Here is a 23,322-nt window from a genome sequence, read left to right on the forward strand (position 1 = left end):
GTGTTGAAGGCTGCAGAGAGCTGACACTGTTCAGACTGCCACGACAAACGCACCTGTTTCTGCGCCCTCTTGATCGGTTTCCACAGGCGCAAACCCACGTTTTCATACCTGGACGCGCACATGGAAAGAAAAGGAGCGACTTTGGATGAAACTGCGCTTTGAGTAAAACGAGGAACAAAACACATCTCGGCTGCGTAAAAGGCGAAAAATATCCGACAGAATGGAAACGAATGGGATTGAGAAGAAACCAGGTAAGTTAAGATAATTAATTTTCAATCAGTCAGTTCCTGCTTTATTGTGTGGTTTAAATCAGCGTTTGCACTGATTCTCTACATTGTACAGAATCATGCAAATACACAGATCAGTGAAAGGCAAATGTGCGCACAATGAACAGATTTTCCATCATTTTCATATGTTTTAATCGTTTCTATTGTATTTTTTTTTTTTTATCTGAATCCACTGTTTTAAGCCAGATGCGTTCAAATAAGTTCACCTGTAAAATTTGAAGTAACCATAGTTGTTTAATCTCTGCCAAAAGGCGTGGTCGACTCATCCAGCCCGGTTTTTTCACCTTGCAGCAAAGATCAACAAGTGTTGCCAAAGCACCTCTTGTTTACCGGAAAAGGGAAATGAAACTTATTTTTCTGCTTCTGTTAATACCATGTGATTTATGGACAAACTCTTCTCTGTCATCAGCGTTATAGGTCAATTTATGGACAAACTCTTCTCTGTCATCAGCGTTATAGGTCAAAGTTACCTGTGATAATTGAGGTTTTTAAGAGCAGTTTAGTCGAGATGAAGATCTAAATCACAGCCCAATCAGTGTCATATCATCAGGCCACCACTAGATGGCGTTTGCCACATAGACCGAAACCATAGACAACCTGATATTACGCAAATACATTGTGTAAAAACTAAGAGTGTATCACATAGTATAAATTAAATAAAATAACTTGACTATTTAATGCACTAGTTGTAGACTGGTGTCTTTCTGGTTATTTTCCAGTGGTGGAGTCTATTTACTCAAGAGGTACTTGAAAACTACTGTACATGAGTGTTTACATTTTCTGCAGTTTTTTTTTTTTTTTCTTTTTCTTTTTTTTCCCATTTCTACATCATTTCTTTAGAAAATGCTAGACTTTGTACCCACTGTGTCACATTTACAGGTTGCCTTAGTGGTCAATTTGCAATTTTATTAATATAAAATCTCATATGTATGTTTAGACTTTTTTTTAGATTGAGCTTTTCCCAGATCTCAGTGATGTTTAAGCAATTTTTTTTACTCCACTTACTATTTTATTCTAAGATTTTTTACTGTCCTCACCAATTCCTTAGTTTTTGTGGGTTTTTATTTTATTCCTCTGTTGCATTTTCAGATTTTCTAAATGAAAAGTAAACTATAAATGAAATTTCTTCTTTATAATATATTATGATGGATAATACAAATCAAGCTATATATCAGGTTATACGGCAATAAAAGATAAACTCTGAGCAGAGCCCAACTATTACCAGATGACAATAATAAATCAGTATCCATCAGCATGTAGCTAACTTGTCGGGAATTAAATATGGACTGAATACAAAAGAGAATATTTTTACACTGTAAAATGGCAACTTTTACTTATCTTAATTCACCTTATCTTTGTATTATTTTGCCAATACAACAAAGTAAATAAATAGTATCAGTAAACAGATTCAAGATTCAAAGCATTTATTGTCACATGTACAGTGAGGAAGCATGTTACCAGTACAGGGAAATTCTTGCTTTGCTATTCAGAGTGCCAAATATAAAAAATCCAAATATAAATAGATCAAAGATGAAAAGATAAAAAAGAAAAATGGAACAAGTTAGATAACAGTGCAAAACTGAAGCTGTAAGCAGGTAAGTAAAGTACATGAGGTAGTGCAAACCATGCCTGTAGATAAGCTAAATTTGCTAGCTACTCAAATCTCAAGTAAACTAACCACACTAAAACTAACCAAAATGACTAAATATATGTTGTCATCTAATATGGGGTACTAAGTATTAATGTGTTATGGGCAGTTACTCAGTCTACTTTGTGTGTTGTTGTTTTTGTTTTTTTTTAATTTATTGATTTATTTGTTTTTTAAATGAACTTTATTACAAACCACAATACTATCAAACATTACCGTCTACAGACACCCGACAAGATATAAAATATAATGAAAAGGCACTGCAATTTTTGAAGGGGGTGTAATTATTCCAATTTTAAAAAAGCATACTACTGGATTTTATTTATTTATTTACCCAATTTAACGTGATGAAGCATAAAGAATTAATAGCCTAAATTAAGGGCTCAGGTATGTAAATTTTAATATTTGGAAAAATGTTCCAAAATTAATCCAAATAAAAGAAAAAAAACATTGATTATAAACCATATTTTAGAATTTGTGTGGTCAAAATGTGTTTGAAATTGTTCTTATCCGTAATTTCAATGGTTTTGGTTAAATTGGAAGAAATGTAAATTGTAAAATGGTTCCAAAAAACAGAAAATATAAGTAGGTGAAGAGGTGATTCTTATTCTTACAGAAGGGCCACTGGGAAAAAATAAAAAATAAAAAAAAAAAGATCAAGTTTATATATTTTTTCATTATTGTTCTGAGGAAAAAAGTCAGAATTCTGACTTCAATCTCAGAATTCTGATTTTTTTTCTTAGAATTCTGCCTTTTTTCTCAGAATTCTGTCTTTAAACTCAGAATTCTGCCTTTTTTCCACAGAATTCTGTCTTTAAACTCAGAATTCTGACTTTAATCTAAAAATTCTGACTTTTTTCTCATAATATATATATATATATATATATATATATATGTATAGGACCTTAATTTTTATTTTTTTCCCAGTGGCCCTAATCATCTTCCGTAGATTCTTGATTACAAAATGCACATGTATTTTCAACATCAAAATACTTAGAATATAGGCTGATAGGAACTTCCTGTCTTTTCCTAGCTTTAGGTTTAGCTTCAAGCTAACGTAGAGACGAGACCTAAGTTTCCATGGCAACAGTCGGCGTCAAATTAACAATATCTTTATTGACAAGAAAAAGCAAAACACCAGTCCCAATGTTGCTTGTAGTTTAAGACTATAAGCTCATTTTCCTGTAAATAAATGAGGTTTTAATGTAGAAACGCGGTGTAATTCCTTGTGGTTTTGCCGCGTCATGTTTTGAAAGCGGAGCTCCGTCAGCTGAGGAACTGTGACACATACAAGTGAACTTTGAGAGGGGCTGGTCCACGCCTTCCACAGTCTGCTCCGTCCGACGCCCTGGGAACACAGTCCAGTCGGTAGGTTAGTGTCTCAAACCCGGAGGCACCATGGAATGTATGCGAAGAAAACCCAAACCCAGCCGATCGGAGGAAAAACTGCAATATGCCGCAAGTCAGAAGGTGATACAAATGAACGTAAAGCTCCTAGGTATGCGCCCCGCCCCCATCTGAAGAAAACATACCGACGGAACACATGGATCACATTTGTTTTATGGGAGGTTTTAATGACTTGTAGTTGACATGCACTTTTATAGAACTTTTTGCATGAGAAACCTGTTGAAATGATTGTAAACAAGTGAAGTGGAATTTTTGTGGTTTGAGCTTCTTTTCTTTTTTGCAGAACTGTTGCAAAAATCAGATGAGTTTTGCAGAAGTTTATCAAAATATCACTTTATTCTGCAGAACATGTGTTGAGCTTTACCCTCTGCACTTTACTCGCCAGGTATGGAGGGAGATTCAGACCTCCAGTTCCTCCTGCAAGGAGGAGACCTCCTCAAAGTCCGATCCACATCATGGAAGAAGACCCGCTACTTCAGACTGCAAGAGGACTGCAAGACCATGTGGCACGAATCGAAGAAGACCTTTGGGAAAAATCCGACTTGTGAGTGCTGCCGCCCCAGCTTTACCCCTGAATGTGTGTGAGACCCACCAGCCAACATCTTTCACACATGTGTTTGGTGGTGGATACATGTCTCGCATACTTCTCTTTACATGCCATGGCTCTAAGATACAATAATCCAACATTAAACACATTCTTGTCCTGTAGTGTCGATTAAAACTGCCTTTCAGTTGGGGTGGAGTTTTTACTTTGTGGATTATATCATGAGATAAGAATGGGCCGATCGTAGAGCTATACATGATGATTTCAGTTATAAAAGCTTTATCACATATAACTGGGCTGTTCTCATTTGCACTGATACGTTTTGTGGTTTTATAGAGATAGTGATGTGTAGGAGTGGTTTAAAACACTGCAGGTTACATTTATACTTGGGTTGTATCCATAAACTGTTGCAGTCACAGATTGATCAGTGTGTAATAGTCATTATCGGTGCTGTCATGTGATGTGTAAACTTTACTTCTGCATTCGAGATCATAACATTCAGTCAAAAGCAGAAATTGGTGAATGACACAATTGGTTGAAATCTAATGTAACATCAGATGTGGGAAGTTTTGGTATTTAGGTTAAGTTTTGAGGGTTTGCTTTATTTTAACCTCCTGAGACCCAGTAATGCATTTTTGTCCTCTGTAGTGGACAAGAGTTTTACACACACAAAAAAAAGTCCACCACAAAGGACATTTCATAAATAAATAAATAAATAATGTGTCTGAGAAAACTGTTGCATCATGCTGTTTCAAATGAAGCGATCAATTAATGTGAAAACATCAAAACCTTTACTTACTGGGTGTCAGGAGGTTAACACAAATATATATTCCTTTTATTCCTTAGATTTTTAAAACAGGCTTGTTACTTTAATCCTAATAGGTTTCAGGGGGATTATTGATGGTATTTTACTTGCAAAACTACACAACGTCCCACCATGAAGACAGATTTCAAAATGACAGGACCGGAAGACGGATATTAGACTGTTGTGAAAAAGTGTTATAAATCTTTGTGTGACTCATGAGCATAGTTACGTCTGTAATTTTCAGTATTTTATTTGAAGTTATAAGGGTTTAAAGGGGTTTTGTGTAATATTAATACCTTAAACTCTCAACAGCAAGGGAAATCACATACCAGAACACACCAAAACCACCACCAACATATCAACATTATGTATCACACACACTGTATTACTCACTGAATAAAGTATGAATCGATGTTTACACACATCTGTATTATGGTATTGCCAAGTTTTCATCTTCAGTGTAAAACTCATAGCAGCATATTTTGACAGTCACTCGAAATAACACTGTCTTATTTTTTTATTTAGCCAGGAAATATCCCATAGAGATTAGGAACCTCTTTTACAACAACACACAGTTATAAGATTACACAGTTAAAACCAATATAACAGACACATTTGACCATAAACGGTTAGTAAAAATAACATTTACAAGCAGATTAAGAAAAACAAGTGCAAGTTATGTCAAAAAGTTAAGTTATAATCTTCATGTGTTGGGTCAGATGATAGTTTACATTATAGCTCTGTTAGCTTAGCTCTGTTTTTAGACAGAAAACAGCCACAGTAAAACCCCAAAAGACCTCTGTTTTCTGTACAGTTTGTGTTGTCAGTAGTTGAAGTTAAGATCTGTTTGGAATCCAGCAAACGAGGTCAGAACAGTCACGGTTTAGTCTGAACCGTGGATCCACAAACGGCAACTTAGCAAAGATAATGACATCCCATAATAACTTTATACCATCATAAGCCTCATAATCGAACTCACCTGTGTAGAAGAAACGCTGCCATTTCAGCATCAAACTCCATTCTTTTCATTTAGAGCTGTGTCCAGTGGTGAAAACAACAGTGCTTCTACTTTTTTCACTTTCTTTGACTCTAGAAGTTGTTTCCTAATGGTTCTCATCCCATCTGGTTGTCTGACACTTAGTTCAAAGACTCTGTGGTGTTAGTTTCCCCAAACCACCAGAGTAAATATATTCAGTTCATATCTTTACAATCCACACATCAGCATCTTTTAGCAGAATTTAAGAGCTCTTTATTCTTAACACTAATAATAATTTTTTTTAATCGTTTTTTTTTAAATATCGGAAAGTATTAATACTACATACAACCTCTGTAATCAGGGTTCCCGCAGGGTCTTAAAAATTCTTAAGACTTGAATTTACAAATCTACATTTAATACCTTAAAGTATTTTTAAAGGTATTAAATTTGATGTGGTAGGTCTTAAGTTATGTTTCCATAAACTCGTTCGCTGTGTTGTGTTTAAATGTGTCTGTTAAATATCCAAGCTGCAAAGACAGTAACGTTAGTCGACTCAGTTCCATCCGTTCCAACCCAACAGTTTATATTGAAATTAGGAACCAATTATCACTAACTTTTCAGCCCCCTGTGAGAAATGACTCAGAACGGTGGGAATCAAGGCGTTGGAGTAAATACATTTTCCTAAATTCTAGGAGTGACAAATTTTTGCCAGTATGGCTGCGAAATGGGCATTAAGGTCTTAAAAAGTCTTAAATGTAACTTGTAGGAACCCCGTGTAATAGTCTCCATATTATTTTATTACCTGTAGATTTCAGACCCCATACTTATAAACGTTTTCTGATTAGGATTTCTACTTTTACCTTTTTTAAATAAGTATCTGTACCTCTACTTGACTAAAGAAAGTGTGTTTCTCTAGATGTCAGTGAGTACAAACGGCTCACATTTATTTACAAAGGAGGCTGGTCCAGGATGTTTTATTCCCAAAAACTGTTAATCAGTAAACACTCACATGCATGACTATAATCCCTGCAGCAGGAAACTTCTTCATTAGAATATCGCCCTTGCAGACGTATCAAACAGCTTCTCTTGTGTTCAGTTTCATTGGACGACGTGTCTGCGTTGCGGCTGGGTCGTCAGTCTGAGGGTTTGAGGAAGTACACAGAGGAGCATGTGGAGGGACGATGCTTCTCCATCATGTTCAAGAACCGTCGCAAGAACCTGGACCTCATAGCCAGCTCAGAGGAAGAGGCCAAGCAGTGGGTGAACAGTCTGCAGAAACTAATGTCCAACCTGAGCAACCTCAACAGCCAGGAGAAGGCAGAGCAGTATCCTTTATGTCAGCATGGGGACACTGTCAGCTGATTGGTTTAGAGCAGGGATGTCAAACTCATTTCTACCAGGGGTCACATTCAGTCCAATTTGATCTCAAGTGGGTTGGACCAGTAAAGTAATAGCATAATAACCTATAAATAATGACAATATTTTCTCGCTGCTTTGGTGCAATAAAAAAACAAACATTAATTATGAAAATATTTCCATTTACAAACTATCCTTTCACAAAAACATGTGAATAACCTGCAAAAATAGAAATTTTGTTATTATATATAATTATATAAATAAGTGCAATTTTAACAATATTATGCCTCAACTTATTATTTGTACATGTGCTTAACAAACAATGTTACACAAACTTTAGGTAACAGACATAATCCATAAAGACCCAGTGTGACCTTTATGACAGTTCCCAAATGAATTTGTCTCTATATGTAACCTTTCTTACGTGAGTTATCTCAATTTATTGTAATATTATCCTCTGTATTTTGGAAATTTTCAGTGAAAATCAATTATTTTCTCATATTTAATTTACTGATCATGTAGATGTCGTAAAAGCACAGATTAAAGTTGTGGGTTATTATACTCAAAACAGAGGAAAAACTGAAGAAAAACTGACTTTTTCAGCAAAGACATCAATAACTGAATATGAAAACAAGTGTCTCCATCCACTGTCATTGATCCAACTCTATGGGTTTTACTGGTGAATCAATGTTGTAGAAGATGACAGCATTTCCATGGTAACTATGGACCCTCTGAACGTCCAAATGGGTCATATCTGATGACCGTGAAAAGATGACAAACTGCATTTTACATCAAGTATTTACATGTATTAACAGGATTAGTAGATCAACAGCTATTAAGCGCTTTATATCAGTAGATGTTTTGGTTGACATTAGATATTTGGGTCTTTATGGGATAATATTGTTAAAAATTTGGAAGTAAAATAAGAACAATATCTCTTTGAAATTCTCATTTGCCCAGCTCATTGTTTTTTGTAGTTTTTCTAGGTTCAACTGGACTAGACTCGCTCTTTTGAAGCAAAACCAGTCCAGTTGAACCTAGAAGAACTACCAAGAAAAATGGAGTGTCATTATTTATAGATTATTATGCTATTATTTTACTTGAGATAATATTGGTCTGTATATGACCCCTGAACTGATTTCCAAATCCTTGATTATTAATATCTTCAGTGTAATTTTTGCATTTCACAATTTCATGGCCATATATTTGACAGTTAAAGGTATCTCTGTGAATCTGGTGCCAGTTGTGCTTCCTTGCATCAAACACACCTCAGCTGGATCTTCAATTGCATGAGAAAAGCCGACAAGAACAAAGATGAAAAGCTGAGTCAGTCGGAGGTGAAGAACTTCATGCGTCTGATCAACATTGAAGTGGACGACGACTACGCAGACATGCTCTTCAAGGTGTCCATCCACTTTTAGCTTTGAATATTAAGTTTGCAACAGCTGACACGTCTTGAGCTGCTTTAAGTTTATATTTGTGTTCTACAGAAATGTGACAAGTCAAACAGCGGATTCCTGGCCGGAGAGGAGATCGAACATTTCTACGACCTGCTGACCCACCGGGAGGAAATCGACGTGATCTACGGAGAGTACGCCAAAACCACCGGCTACATGAGTCCGGAAAACCTGGTGGAGTTCCTGATGAAAGAACAGAGGGAGAAAGCCTCGCTGACGGATGCTCATAAGATTATTGAAAGTTGTGAGCCAGATGACAAAGGTCAGATCCTTCTCTTCTTCTGACCCTGATCAGTTTGTATTCACAGTTTGATATTTATTCATGGTATTAATGAAATGTCAGAAAACAGCAGGTGTTTACTTAGACGGAAACATTTAGTAAAGTGGTTCCCAACCGTTTTTGCCTTGTGACCCCATTTTAATATCACAAATTTCTGGCAACCCCAGACATTGTTTTGCTAAAAATTAATTTGTTTTTGATCATGTAATAGTTTGCTATACTTTGTTGCAAATAAATGTTAATTTTAGACATTTAGTTTATATAATGTGTATTATCATGGATGGAGGCAGAAAAGCCAGGTGTAGATTACTGCACAAAGTGAGAATTTTATTTTCCTTGGTCGGGATATGTACAGTCAGTCCAGCTTGGATTTAATGTTTAAAAGGATCCCCATGAGCTGCCACCAAAGTGACAAGCTAATCTTCCTCAGGTCCACACAGAAGGACAACACGAAACGCAGAATATAACAATACATGATATGCATGACAATCACAATTCGCATTATTAACAATGCAAATCTAAAAATAATAACCATTATTAACATCATTAAAAACATAAAACTTCATCGGAAAAATATAGGATTAGTTATTACTCAAACTATGTATTCTGAAAGAGCTGCAGCATCTTAAACCGACCACAATGAACATTTGACAGATAAACAGAACCACAGTGCTTCAGTTTCAGCTTCACAGTTTGTCATGTCTTTTATGTATTGGGATTGTCTCTCTCAACTCACCATATATTTTTTATTAGTATGTCTTTTGTTTTTTTATAAATTACTCGAAATTTCAGGTGACCCCATTTGAATTCCAGACGACCCTACGTGGGGTCCCGACCCCAAGGTTGAAAAACGCTGATTTAGCAGGTTAAAGCTGGTGATGTATCAGCAAGGAGACGAGGAATGATAATGCACGTACATCTGTAGAAAAAATTAGCACTGTTTTTTTTTATTTTATACTGCTATTGTAATTGTTTTGTCGTCTATCTGTCTGTCCATTCAACGACATAATTGCATTATCTGAAGAATGCATTGAGATATCTACATCAAATTTATACTGTTGGTCCATCTTGGCATGGAGAGGAATATTGAAAATAGATGACCATGACCTCCTTTTTCAAGGTCAAATGTCCTTGTACAATAATAGTATCTGAGTGCTTTCAAATATAAATATGCATGTAATAAGTTTTACACACAGACAATCTAATCTACATTTTAGGGCAGGAACTTTCAACAGAATCTTGCACTATATTTGGCCGAGGTGTATTAAAAGTGCACAGGACGTTATTTTACTTCATAGGATAAGTGTTTGAGCCAAATGAATATTTATGTTAAATCTAGTTGCTGCTGATCTGAACATTTAACCTAAACTTTAAATTCTAAAGAAATAGTGGGATTTACCACTTTGGTTAGAAGAAGAAGAAGTCTAAAGAGTTTCTCCATATAAAGAAAGAAAACCAAACAAAAAACACAGTTAATGAAGCAGGAAACATCAGACTGTTGTAGATTCATGAAGGATCTTCTAAACGTCAGTCCCGCATCTTAGTGATATTGGTCGACTCTGCAGATGCTCTTCTAGTTTGTCAGAATGAGATGAAGAGGATGATCTGGATTTTCCAAAATGTCCTCCACCTTTACCCAGTGTGCATCTCTCCACCGCAGTCCCCAGTGTGTCCAGCTTCTCTACAAAAGCACAACCAGCTTTTTTCATCAGTTTATTTTATATGTATTTTATTTTTTATATTTTATTTATTTTATATTTTTATATTATATTTATTTACATATAAAATTCAACCAGATCACTCTGTTTAATAACCAACCATCCCTCCTGATCCATTTGGTTTTCAGTGCAGATCAGGTGGTGTTTTATTTCTTCGTAGATACATGTAATGTCATAGTTTAGATGCCATCACCTTCACATCCGCTGCCTTTATCTTCAACTTTCAGTCAAGGAGAAGAAGCTTCTGTCCAAAGACGGCTTCCTCATTTACCTGCACCATCCAGAGGCTTTGATCCTGAACCCGGACCATAAAGACGTGTACCAGGACATGGGTCAGCCCCTCAACCACTACTTCATCTCCTCCTCACACAACACCTACCTCATGGAGGATCAGCTCAAAGGGCCCAGCAGCACCGAGGCTTATATCAGGTACCAGATGTTACAATCCATCCTTTAACCCAGGGGTGTCGAACTCATTCTGGTCCAGGGGCCACATTCAGTTCCAATAGGATCTGAAGTGGGCCGGACCAGTAAAATAAAAATATAACAACAACTCCAAACTTTTTGTTTTAGAGTGAAAAAAGGAAAATTACATGATGAAAATGTTTACATCTGCAAACTATCTTTTAAAAAAATTGAACAACAAGAAAAACCATAAACTTGAAATTTCTTAGGAAAAAATAAATGCACTTTAAACAATATTATGCATCAGTTTATCATTTACACATTTACATTCAACTCACAGATCACAATGGATCTACAAAGGCATAAAACATTTAGTAACTGGCAGAATATTGTTAAAATTCCACTTATTTTTCTTAAGATATTCCAGGTTGTTCATACAGATAGTTTGTAAAGGTAAACCTTTTCATATAATTTTACTATAATTAAACTATCCTTTAAAAATTGAATAACAAGAAAAACCATAAACGACTTTAAATTTAAGAAAAATAAGTGCACTTTAAACAATATTATGCATCAGTTTATCATTTATACACTTACATTCAACTCACAGATCACAATGGATCTACAAAGGCATAAAACATTTAGTAACAGGCAGAACATTGTTAAAATTCCACTTATTTTTCTTAAGACATTCCAGGTTGTTCATACAGATGGTTTGTAAAGGTAAACATTTTCATATAATTTTACTATAATTAAACTATCCTTTAAAAATTGAATAACAAGAAAAACCATAAACAACTGGAAATTTCTTAAGAAAAATAACTGCAACTTTAACAATATTATGCCTCAGCTTATTATATACATATGTGCATTACAACTTGTAACACACTAGATGTGTATGTGGAAATACACAAAACATTTACGAACAGGCAGAATATTGTTAAAATTGTACTTAATTCTCTTTAGACATTTCAGGTTGTACAAATTTATTCACATTTTTGTCAGAGTTTTAGTTTGTAAATGTTAATATTTTCATGTAATTTTCATTTTTTTTTTTACACTAAAACAGAAAATTTGGAGTTGTCATTATTTATAGGTTATTATTATAGTATTTCACTGGTCTGGTCGACTTGAGATTGAATTAGTCTGTATGTGGAACCTGAATGAAAAGGATTTTGACACCTTTTAATAGCTCAGTGTAATTTTTGCATTTTACAAATTCATCCCAGAGGCCAGATTGGACCCCTTGGCAGACTGTTTTTGGCCCGTGGGCTTTATGTTTGACACCTGTGCTTTAAGTCATGGATAATTTCACTGCTGATTGTGCATATATTGTATCCATATATATTTAATGTAATGCAGCAATTCTGTGATACAAAGAAAATCTGCAACATACAGTAATATTACCCAAAATGAGATTAGATGGAATTTTATTGATCCTTTGGGCCAAACTCTCAGGAAATTGAGGTTCCAATAGCAGCACAACACTGAATATACACACAAGAAATATGGCTAACATATGAAACAAATGTTAAAGAGTATGTATTAGCTTTTCAGTTTCTGTGAAGACATGAATATGCTAACATAGACAACAAACACTGAATGGCAGCTGTTAATTTCCCTGCCCCCTATAATTTATTTTTCCCTCTGGAAGTTGCCACTACGTGTCAAAACCTGTGTTTATAACCCGTTGTCTCTCCTGAATGCTGCATAATATTAAACTGCAGGAAAACTGGGCTTTATCATAAGCTCTTCTCTTCTCACTCTTCTCTGCTTCATCAGCCGTAATGAAAGCTAACATTACATTAACTACTTTATTTAATTAATCTGAGAGCATCTGACAGTCTAAGGCTTCATCTGATCGCTCAAAGGTTCTGTACATACATGTAAATACACCAGATGTCCGAAAATGTTCCCAACTGACCGTCTCTGATTAGTTTCATACTTTGAAAAAAAAAAAAAGTAATTAGTAATAACACCATAGACGACTTCAGCTTTCGATCTCCTTTAGTTTTTCAGATATTGAGTCTGAAAACGATATACGACACTGTTTTTACTGTAAAAACAAGTGGTCTAGAAAATAAAATATTTGAACTATTCATAATGGCTGCATGACATTTTAAAGAGTTGTTCTAAGATTTATTTAACTTCTGTAAAAGATCTACAGTTGTATATTTGCAGAATTATAGCTTTACTGGAAATTGTCAGCTAAAAACTTTTTAAACTAATTATTAGACTTTTGTAAATGTTTTGGTTAAAGGCATCTGCTTCTTATTTTGTGCATATATTCATGCAGACATGCACTTTCCACAGATATAACTGTTTTTTATGGTTGTCATACATGAGCAATATGAAATGAAATGTAGTTGTGAAATAATTTTTAAAATTTTTAAAGCCCCATAAACTAGAATGTCTTTAAAGTAGTTCTACAACATGATAAATAAATATTAAAGCTTAATTAAAGTAAGATCTGATATTCTTTAGTGTAGAGATGCACCTGGACGGAGTTACTCAGATGTGTAAATAACTTTTTTTTCTTTTACAGTTTTGATTGAGCTGTAATTTGGCAGATGCAGAAGTCCAAGATATATAGATTTTAGATGTTATTTCTTAGAACAACTCCTCAAAAGTTCATGTATCTAAAGTCAAAAGTAATGACTTGATCTTAGCAACATTTTCTGGACTTGTTTTTACAGTAAAATCAGTGTCAAGTGGCACAAAAGCTAATGAAGATATGAGGCTGAAACTTTGTGTGGTGTTTACTAGGACTAATAACATTATTTTCTTAAAGGATGAAGTAAATCAGAGATGATCAGTCAGAAGGTCTGAGGTGGTTCCACATGGACTGACCCGTAGTGCATGAAAATAAATATATTGATTTGGTATTTATTTAATTGATTTATTGCATTTCAGGTGGTCTTCTGTGTGCTTATATTCCAGTGCTGATGCTGTTTCTCTGTTTGCTAATGCTGCGTCTCCATCAGGGCTTTGCTGAAGGGCTGCCGCTGCGTGGAACTGGACTGTTGGGACGGATCAGACGATGAACCGGTGATCTACCACGGCTACACCCTCACCTCCAAGATCCTCTTCAAGGATGCCATCAAAGCCATTAAAGAGTATGCGTTTAAGGTACGTTTATGCGTAGCGTTGTAGTACATGATCAGACCAAGAGGACTCAGACTTTTACTTCAAGACGGGCCGAGACAACAACTGCAGGAACATCTTTAAATTAACTCTAATTTATTTATTAACATCAGCACTGTGAAGAAAATATGTCAAACATTTCATTGGATGTAAAACTTTTACTTGTGATTTTGCTACACACCTGATTCTTAAAAGAAAAATACACACTTACTGTCTTTTGGTTTAATCACCTTAACCCGTAAAGAACCAATATTTTATTAAAAATTTGTTAATTTTGGGATGGCTCAGCGCAAGAGTATCATTTTTTTTATATTTGTCTGAGATCATCATTAGGTACATCCTGGGGGTAAATATGTCTAAATTTTTCTTTTATTATTGGGTCTAAAAAGCTGACAAAGGGCCAAAGTACCAAAATGTACCCAGTTTCATAGAAGCACCCTTAGAAATATCCCATATATACATATTAACACACTCTATGAAGACATTGTATTGTATAGAACAGCAATATATACTAGACAATACTTTATCAATATGATAATTAAAGAAATATACATAATTGTAAATATTGTTTTGGTGTTAAACGTTATCTGCTGTTCCCAGACCTCCGACTACCCTGTGATCCTGTCTCTGGAGAACCACTGCAGCGTGAAGCAGCAGGAAGTCATGGCCCAACACATGAGCTCCATCTTGGGCAGCGCCCTCGTCACCACGCCGCTGGGCGACGGCATGCCCACAAACTTCCCATCTCCAGAGGTCGGTTCCACTTTATCTGCAGCTTTTCTTCTGTTCCTGAACCTTGGTCTGAAACTAAAATGTGTACTCGATACTGTAGGAGCTTAAAGGGAAGTTCCTCATCAAAGGGAAGAGGTTGAACAAACTGGAAACGTCCTTCGCTGCTGAGGCTGAAGCTGCCGAGGACACTGACGTAACAGAGGAGGAAGAGTCCAACGATGATGAAGAGGATGAGCAGAAGGCGGAAGAGCAGAGCAAAGTGAGCTGACATTAGTAAATAGTTAGTTTATGAAAAGTAAGGAGTAGAAGCTGACCACTTTTGAAATTCCTGTGGGTTCAGAATGAAGGAATGCAATAACACTAAATCAGCCTTTATATATAAATATGCAATACTGATATAAACAGGGCTCCCTCATATTTTACACACACATTTTTTTGACTTTTTCAAGACCCATTAGTAAAATTTTCCCAACTGTTCACAATCTTTAAGTACCCAAACAGAAAATGATTGAATTAATCATATAAAAACTAAACGGCAACATTTGTCATACTCTAATTTTCAGTTAATTTCATTTTCACTTCTATTAAACTGTTAGAAAAAAGTATTAATTACATGATTTCGGCTCTTATAAAAAAAAAACTTAAGTATAGAAATGAGACATACACCCAGAAGTTGCCTCTTTCTTTATAAATTTGTCTTCATTGCCTAAATCTGACCAATTTCCTCTCATAATATTGTGAGTTCCATTACATATTATATCACAATATTCAATGATGCAAACACATCGGGGTGAGAAGTGCGAAAAAAAACTATGAATTCTCTTGAGGGGCCCTAGGGAAATTTGATTATATCAGCTTTAATATGTGTATTTACTGTTAATTTTTGCATCAGGATAATAGGAGAATGTACCCTTTAATTACCACATTTCCTCAAATAGTGCCCCAGGCCTTGTTTTCAATGATATTTGTTCTATAGTGGTGCTTCATTTTGATGTTAAAAAAAGTGCAAGATACAACCCTTCCTTTGCCATTAAAAAAATAAATTATCTCTTGCATATTAGTGAATACAAACGGTTTATATTACAGCTATTTTATATGTTTAACTTTGTCTTTCTGCTGCACTTGAAAGTATCTACAAATGACACACACCTGCAGTAACCGAGATCAGACAACAACACTTCAAATGAATGATTTAAAGTGTTGAAAAACAGCTATATTATACTAATGAATATTAAAGTAAACAAACAAGTGAACTTTGGTCTTAGAGGCAGCACATTATATGACAGAAGTTTACGCAAATAAATGTACCAAAGACTAATAAAAGTGGGTTTAGCAAAATATGACCCCTTTAACTTAATTGGATAATTTTGCCAGGTTTTTTATTGCCATTGGAACTCAGATAAAGAAATAAATAAGGATTAATATGAAATGCAGCTAAAAATCACCTCTTCTGCAAAATGTAAAGTGTCAGAAAAACAGTATATTGCATAACAGGTACTGAAAATTAACCCTTTATAGGGCACTCATAGAAATACTCTGAAATTTCAGCCTTAGTGTGTTATTGGAGGACATAACAAGACTTTATTACTTTTGTGAAATTTTTCAATTTTTTTTTATTATGTAGAAAATTAAGGTCAATGAAGTTACTGTATTTGGCTCCTTACCTGTAAGTTGTAAAAAAATAAATAAATAAATAATAAAAAATACAAGAAGTAAATATAAAAAATACAGGAAAATATTATTTTATTAATCTTATTTTCTGTCCACCTGCCATTTTAACCTACTCATAGAAACACTCTGAAATTCAACATTTCAACCTTAGTACGTTACTGGAGGACATAAGACTTTATTGCTTTTGTGATAAATCAAAATACATTTTTTATTGTTATGTTGTGTATCCTTGCCCGTAAGTGGCAAAAATAAAAAGATCCAAGAAGTGTATGGGAATACAAGAAAAACACATGTAAGGTCAAATGAACATCACTTTTAGAACATTAGACCAACATGAGTGCTGATCCAGACCCCTGTCCACATCCATATGATCCCTTTGAACATCATTCCTTACATTAGTACCATTACTTCATGGTACCTAACAAAGCAGGTCCACTCACTGTTCATGCAGAGGTGGACCTTACAGACCCTGTTGACCACACTGGACCTGAGATTGTTGACTCACTGTCCTCAATGTCTTGTAATGTATGTGGAAATGACTAAAAATAGTCACTTGCCCGATATAGGGTTAAACATTTTAACATGATGGGATAGAGGTCTAAAAATTTCTTTCAATTGTCATTTAATGTGCAGAAGAAAAAGAAGCTGAAACTGGCCAAGGAGCTGTCGGACATGGTGATCTACTGTAAGAGCGTCCACTTCCATGGGTTCGAAGATGCCCGACAGAACCTGAGCTTCTATGAGATGTCATCCTTCAAGGAGAAAAAGGCCATAGCTCTGGCGGAGGAGTCGGGTGAGGAGCAGATCAGACTGGCTTCACCGTCTGTCTCTCATGATTTACCTACACTTTAGTGACTTTCTTGTTGTACTTGCTGTGTTCTCTGCAGCTAACGCTTACATCCGTCACAACATCGACAAGCTGAGCCGCATCTACCCAGCAGGAACCAGGACTGACTCCTCCAACTACAACCCCGTGCCCCTGTGGAACGCCGGCTGCCAAATCGGTACGAAACGCCGATGCCAGCAGGAAGTAAATAAAAACCTGAGACGGGTGATTTGTCTTTTGGTTACATCGTTTTTCCTTTTCCTCCTCAGTTGCCTTAAACTTCCAGACTAACTGCACAGACATGGACGTGAACCAGGGACGATTCCTGGTCAACGGGAAGAGCGGCTACGTCCTGAAACCGGCCTACATGAGGGACCCAACGACAGAGTTTGACCCCATCACGTTGACCCGAGGAGACTGGCTGAAGCACAAGACTCTCCATGTCATGGTGGGTTTCATTATGTCGTCAGCAGGAGTACTATAGACATCATTATTATTCTGCATTTATGTTCAAGCTCATTACCTCCGCCAAGGAGGTTATGTTTCTGCTGGCGTTGGTTTGTCTGTCCGTGTGCAAGATAACTCAAAAAGTTATGGACGGATTTGGATGAAAATTTCAGGAAATGTTGATACTGGCACAAGGAATGAATGATTAAATTTTGGTGGGGGGGGCACTGATCTGCCTTGGCAGAGGTCTTCGCTCTCAGAGTGCTTTTCTAGTTTTTTAGTTTGCAGTACATATTATTTCTGCATACTGCAATTCTACTTCTTATGTAAATATGTACATAGCCTGTAGTTTTGTTACTTTATTATGCTATTATTATTTTTTGTATGTTTGTTTGTTTTCTTTCCCTACCTTTTTATGCATTTGTATTTTGCTGCACTTTATCATGTTGCTGCCTTAACCAGTGAAATTCCCTGTTGTGGGATCAGTAAAATCTTGTCTTGTCTTACTGTATCTTATAGTCTTTTATAATCTTATTATAGCTTGTCTTGTTATAGCTTGTCTAGTCTTGTCTTGTTGTATCTTGTATAGTCTTTTATAATCTTATTATATCCTGTCTTGTTATAAATTATCTTGTCTTATTATAGCTTATCTTGTCTAGTCTTATCTTGTCTTGTTATAAATTATTGAGTCTTGTCTTATCTTATCTAGTCTTGTCTTATGTTATTATATCTTGTCTAGTCTAGTCTTATCGAGTCATGTTATAAATGATCTAGTCTAGTCTTATCTAGTCATAAATGATCTAGTCTAGTCTTATCTAGTCATGTTATAAATGATCTAGTCTTGTCATGTTAAAAATTATCTTGTCTAGCCTTGATATATCTTATCTTGTGTAGTTTTATTGTATCTTGTATAGTCTTTTCTAATCTTATTATATCTTGTCTAGTCTAGAGGAATTAGGGTACTAGTTATACCAGTGCAGCTTTTATTCGTTCATTTGTTAATACTTCATTCATTTTTATAATAGTAACATTATAATAACCCTGGTCTTCATATTAGTTTTTCTTATAAATGACCATAAACATGTCCTGTTTGGATCCGTCACCAGATTATATCAGCTCAGCAGCTCCCCAAAGTCAACAATAAGAAATCCTCCATCGTGGATCCTTTGATTAAAGTGCAGATTTATGGAGTTCCTGCAGATGTGGCCGAGAAGGAAACCAATCCCATTGAAAACAACGGTACCTCAGCTTTCTAACACTGTAAACACACTCTCTGCATTGTTGTCTAATTCTGAATGCATCTTACAGAAAACTGATTTCTGAACTGGTAGAATAATGCAGGTACGATACTTCTCTATCATGCACGAGTAGAAAAGGCTGGTTAAAGTGTCACTAAATTCTTCCTGGTTTGCTCTGAGCATCAGAAATAAATGGTGCAGAACATCCATAATACATCAAGATGATTGAGTAACGCTTTGTTCTGTGGTGCTTTTGTAGGTTTTAACCCCTCGTGGAATGAAAACTTCCAGTTCGATGTGTACGTCCCAGACCTGGCACTGCTGCGCTTCCTGATCGAAGACCACGACTCTACGTCTGACAACGAGTTTGTTGCGCAGTACACGCTCCCATTCAACAGCCTAAAAATGGGTGAGTTCAGCGTTTATGGGGGTCTTTTCTCAGCTGTGACCAGCTCTGTCGGCTCTGTTTATTCAGTGAACACAGAGAGGATATGTTGGTTCTCTGATGCACAATAAGGAACTGTTGTTGTTGGGGTTTTTTTTCTTTTTCTTTTTTTTCTGTTTTCATGGGGGTTTGTCAAATACAAGTACATTTCAAACAAGGTACAATGAGATGCATATGTACAGTTGCGGAAAAAATTATTAGACCACCCTTGTTTTCTTCAATTTCTTGTTCATTTTAATGGCTGGTACAACTAAAAGTACATTTGTTTGGACAAATATAATGATAACAACAAAAATAGCTCATAAAAGTTTAATTTCAGAGCTGATATCTATCCATTTTCCATGGTTTTCTTGATAATAACTAAAATCACTTCAGTTCTTACATCAGTATCTATGGCATTGTACTGACAAAAACAGTACTTTTAGGCATTCCATGTTTTCTTTTCTGTCTGTTTTAGTCACGATACACACAGGAGTGAGTAATTGATTGCATAACCATTGTTTCTGATGGTCTAATATTTTTTTCCGTGACTGTATATATTATAAGTTCCCAAAAGGGGAAATGGAAGATGAGTGAGTGAATAAATAAATATGCACATAACATGCGCACCAAACCAAACAAAACCAGACAAAACACAGTAACAACAGGAGGAAAAAAAACCACACATGTAGGATGTCATATGCTCTTTGTTTTTTTTTTTGTTTTTTTTTTTTTGGGGGGGGGGGGGCTGTACCTATTTATGATGGGTTGTTTTTAATATAATAACCCATATATATGAGGGTGGGTGTGGCTCAGTTGGAAAGAATAATAAAAGTGGGTTTAGCAAAATATGACCCCTTTAACTTAATTCTATAACTTTGCCAGGTTTTGTTTTTGCCATTGGAACTCAGAGAAAGAAATGAATAAGGATTAATATGAAATGCAGCTAAAAATCACCTCTTCTGCAAAATGTAGTGTCAGAATAACGTGTATTGTATAACAGGTACTGAAAATTAACCCTTTATAGGGTACTCATAGAAATACTCTGAAATTCAAAATTGCAGCTTTAGTGTGTTATTGGAGGACATAACAAGACTTTATTATTTTTGTGAATTTTTTTCCTGCTCAGTTGGTAGAGCAGGTCGTTCAATGACTGAAGGGTTGGCGGTTCAAATCCTCCCTCTAACTGTCCACATGTCAAAGTGTCCTTGGGCAAGACACTGGTGTATGAGTGTATGGGTGAATGTGAGGCCTTGTAAAGTGCTTTGGGCACCATAAAAGTGTAGAAAAGTGCTAAAAAAGTACTGACCATTTATCATATAATAGTCAATGAATGGTTGCTATGTTGAATAAAATATGCTGTCTTTGTCCTTTAGGGAGTGTCGTATTTTTTCTAGCTGCAAGTGCCCCATAACATTGAGTAAAGCTTGATGGCTGGAAGGTTTTTATGTTTTCATTTGAGCAAAATTAACCTTCTTGCCAACGATGTCACAAAACATATCAAGTTCTTATGGTTCTTTGAGAGAGCAAGCTCCTGTGCTGCAGATCCAACCCCAAATATGGAACTGTTGTCATTTCTAATCCACACTTTTGGTCATACATGGCTTTTAGACCAAAAACCTGACTTTTACAAATACATTTTCTTGACTGTTTCACAACCTTCAAGGACATGAACAGAGTTACTAGCTGCAGGAAAATTAAATGGCACTGTTGTCAGTTATTTTTATCTGCACTTCAATCACTCAGAAAAGCTAAAAATCCTCTTTCTCAGGATTCTAGTCGATTCAAATCTAACAAAATGCATTGTTTTTAGTCAAATAATAACAACAGAAAGCCATCCCAGTACCTAAGCCTCAGTAAACCCTTTTCCATAAAACCCTCAAAACACTGAAAAAATATATTTCTGCTACGTGTCTTTGCACTATCATCAGCTCTAGGGACTTATTTTGTGAATTTCAGTACTGACAATTTTGAGAGAAGTGAACCCTTTTGTGAAATGATAAGAAACCTTTAAGGGGGGTTTAAGGGTTGTTGGTGTTCCCTCTAATTCCAACTATAGAATGTGGATTTACAGTTGGATTTTTGCATCAAATAGGGAACATCTATGACTTATTTTATCTCTAAATTGTAGTTTTTGACAGAATATGAGGAGTTTCATCTCCAAATATTAAATTCCGTGCTTTTTTTCTAAAATGTTGGGTGAATTTACTTATTAACTTTTACTTATTCCGGTATGGAAAATGAGATTTAAAAATGTTTTTTCCAGGATGTCCTCAGATTCTTAACCCATAAAGACCCAGCACTACTTTTATGTCAGATACAGAGGCAACGTCATATGGGAACTAACCTTTCTTAAGTGATTTATCACCATTAATTATAACATTATCATCTGTATTTTGTATTTTATCAGTATACATCAGGTATTTTCCAATATTTAATTTACTGATCATGTAGACGTTCATAAAAGCTCAGATTAAAGTTGAGGGTTATTGTATCAAAAAGAGAGAAAACTGCAGAAACGGTGACTTTTTCAGTAAAATCTATCATCATCAAGTGTCCCCATTTACTGTCATTGATCCAACTCCATGGGTTTTACTTGTGAATCAATGTTGTTGTAGATGACTGTGTTTCCATGGTAACTACGGAGCCTCTGAACGTCCAAATGGGTCATACCTGATGACTATGAAAAGATGATGAACTGTATTTTATACCAATTATTTACATGTATTGATAGGATTAGTGGATCAACAGGTATTAAACAGTTTAGATCAGCAGATGCTTTTGGTCGGTGGTGGATGTTTGGGTCTTCATGGGTTAAAAATTCTTAGATTAAATGTGCTGTGACCCAGTGTGTCGGCTCTGTTTATTCCCTGAACACAGAGGTTCTATTGGTTCTCAGATGCAACACAAAGAACTGGATTCACTGCACAAAGAGCTGTTCATGTTATATTTTTCGCTTTCTGCTTTTCCACAGGATACAGACACGTTCCTCTGTTCAATAAGAACGGAGACCGCCTCCCCTCGGCCGGACTCTTCATACACATCATGCTCCTCGATGCCGAGTAAAACGCCACCGATCGGCCTGTCTCCACAGAACCCAGCTGTGTTTTTTTTTTTTTCAAATCTATTTTTCTCTACAGTTCTAGTTCATGATTAACGTTCTGGCTTATGTTCAGCAGTTTGAGCAGGTACAAGTCAAACACTTTTCTCAAGGGACAACAAGCGTCACATTGTCTGCACCGGGTTTAGTCATTCAGGGGGCAGTGGGTTCGCACATGCAGATACTGTACATAAACACTGTTTTTTTTAAATTTTATTTTAGACTTTTTAATCCATCTGAACCACACTGCAGGGACGTGATACAAACTGTCAGCTGGTTTGTATGAGTTGCACTAGTCTATGGTGGCATTTGATTTTTTTTTTTTTTTCCAGCTTTTGTCCCTCATCTCTGCTGTTTTTTAATGTATCGTCTATTTAAGGCCCTTTTTAATGAGTTCTGGATCAACATAAGCCGACACAACGTACTTTGTTTTATTCTTTAATTTTAGTCAAGTATGATTAAATTTTTCATGTAACTCCTTCTTTATCTTTTTGTAAATCAAGATGAAGATGAAAGTATAACACATGAGCACGTGTCCCAGTCTCTTCTTTTTCTTCCAGTGGTTTGATCTGGTTTCACTGGTTTGAATGCAGTTTAGTTCTTTGCACTTATTTTATACATCTTGAATACAGGATTTCCCTTGGGGTCATATAAGTCTTTAATCTACAAATCTGCATTTAATACCTTTTTAAAAAGTATTACATTTGATATGGTAGATCTTATGTTATGTTGTATTTATATTGTATTTAAATGTGTCCAAGCTGCAAAGAAGATAGATAGATAGATAGATAGATAGATAGATAGATAGATAGATAGATAGATAGATAGATAGATAGATAGATAGATAGATAGATAGA

General features: G+C 35.6%; 1 protein-coding gene across 5 annotated transcripts; it reads left to right on the forward strand.

Annotated features, from left to right (window-relative positions):
* Window positions 1-11: 11 nt before the first annotated feature.
* Window positions 12-23,132, forward strand: LOC115438031 (1-phosphatidylinositol 4,5-bisphosphate phosphodiesterase delta-1-like). 5 transcript variants are annotated; one of them, XM_030161476.1, is made up of 15 exons: window positions 12-251; window positions 3,728-3,919; window positions 6,764-6,992; window positions 8,297-8,426; window positions 8,514-8,742; window positions 10,706-10,907; window positions 13,868-14,012; window positions 14,628-14,780; window positions 14,860-15,018; window positions 17,064-17,223; window positions 17,318-17,434; window positions 17,526-17,704; window positions 18,810-18,942; window positions 19,201-19,350; window positions 22,340-23,128. In XM_030161476.1, exons 1-15 carry the CDS (start codon window positions 221-223, stop codon window positions 22,429-22,431), a joined length of 2,301 nt encoding a protein of 766 aa, XP_030017336.1. In that variant the 5' UTR covers window positions 12-220; the 3' UTR covers window positions 22,432-23,128. The 5 variants fall into 5 exon arrangements, with proteins under 5 accessions (XP_030017336.1, XP_030017333.1, XP_030017332.1 ...); XM_030161473.1 differs by lacking the exon at window positions 12-251 and adding an exon at window positions 3,214-3,433 and having other exon boundaries at window positions 17,067-17,223; window positions 22,340-23,132; XM_030161472.1 differs by lacking the exon at window positions 12-251 and adding an exon at window positions 3,217-3,433 and having other exon boundaries at window positions 22,340-23,130.
* The last annotated feature ends 190 nt before the right edge of the window (window positions 23,133-23,322 follow it).

Source organism: Sphaeramia orbicularis, chromosome 17, assembly GCF_902148855.1.
Source record: "Sphaeramia orbicularis chromosome 17, fSphaOr1.1, whole genome shotgun sequence".
NCBI classification, from domain to species: Eukaryota; Metazoa; Chordata; class Actinopteri; order Kurtiformes; family Apogonidae; genus Sphaeramia; species Sphaeramia orbicularis.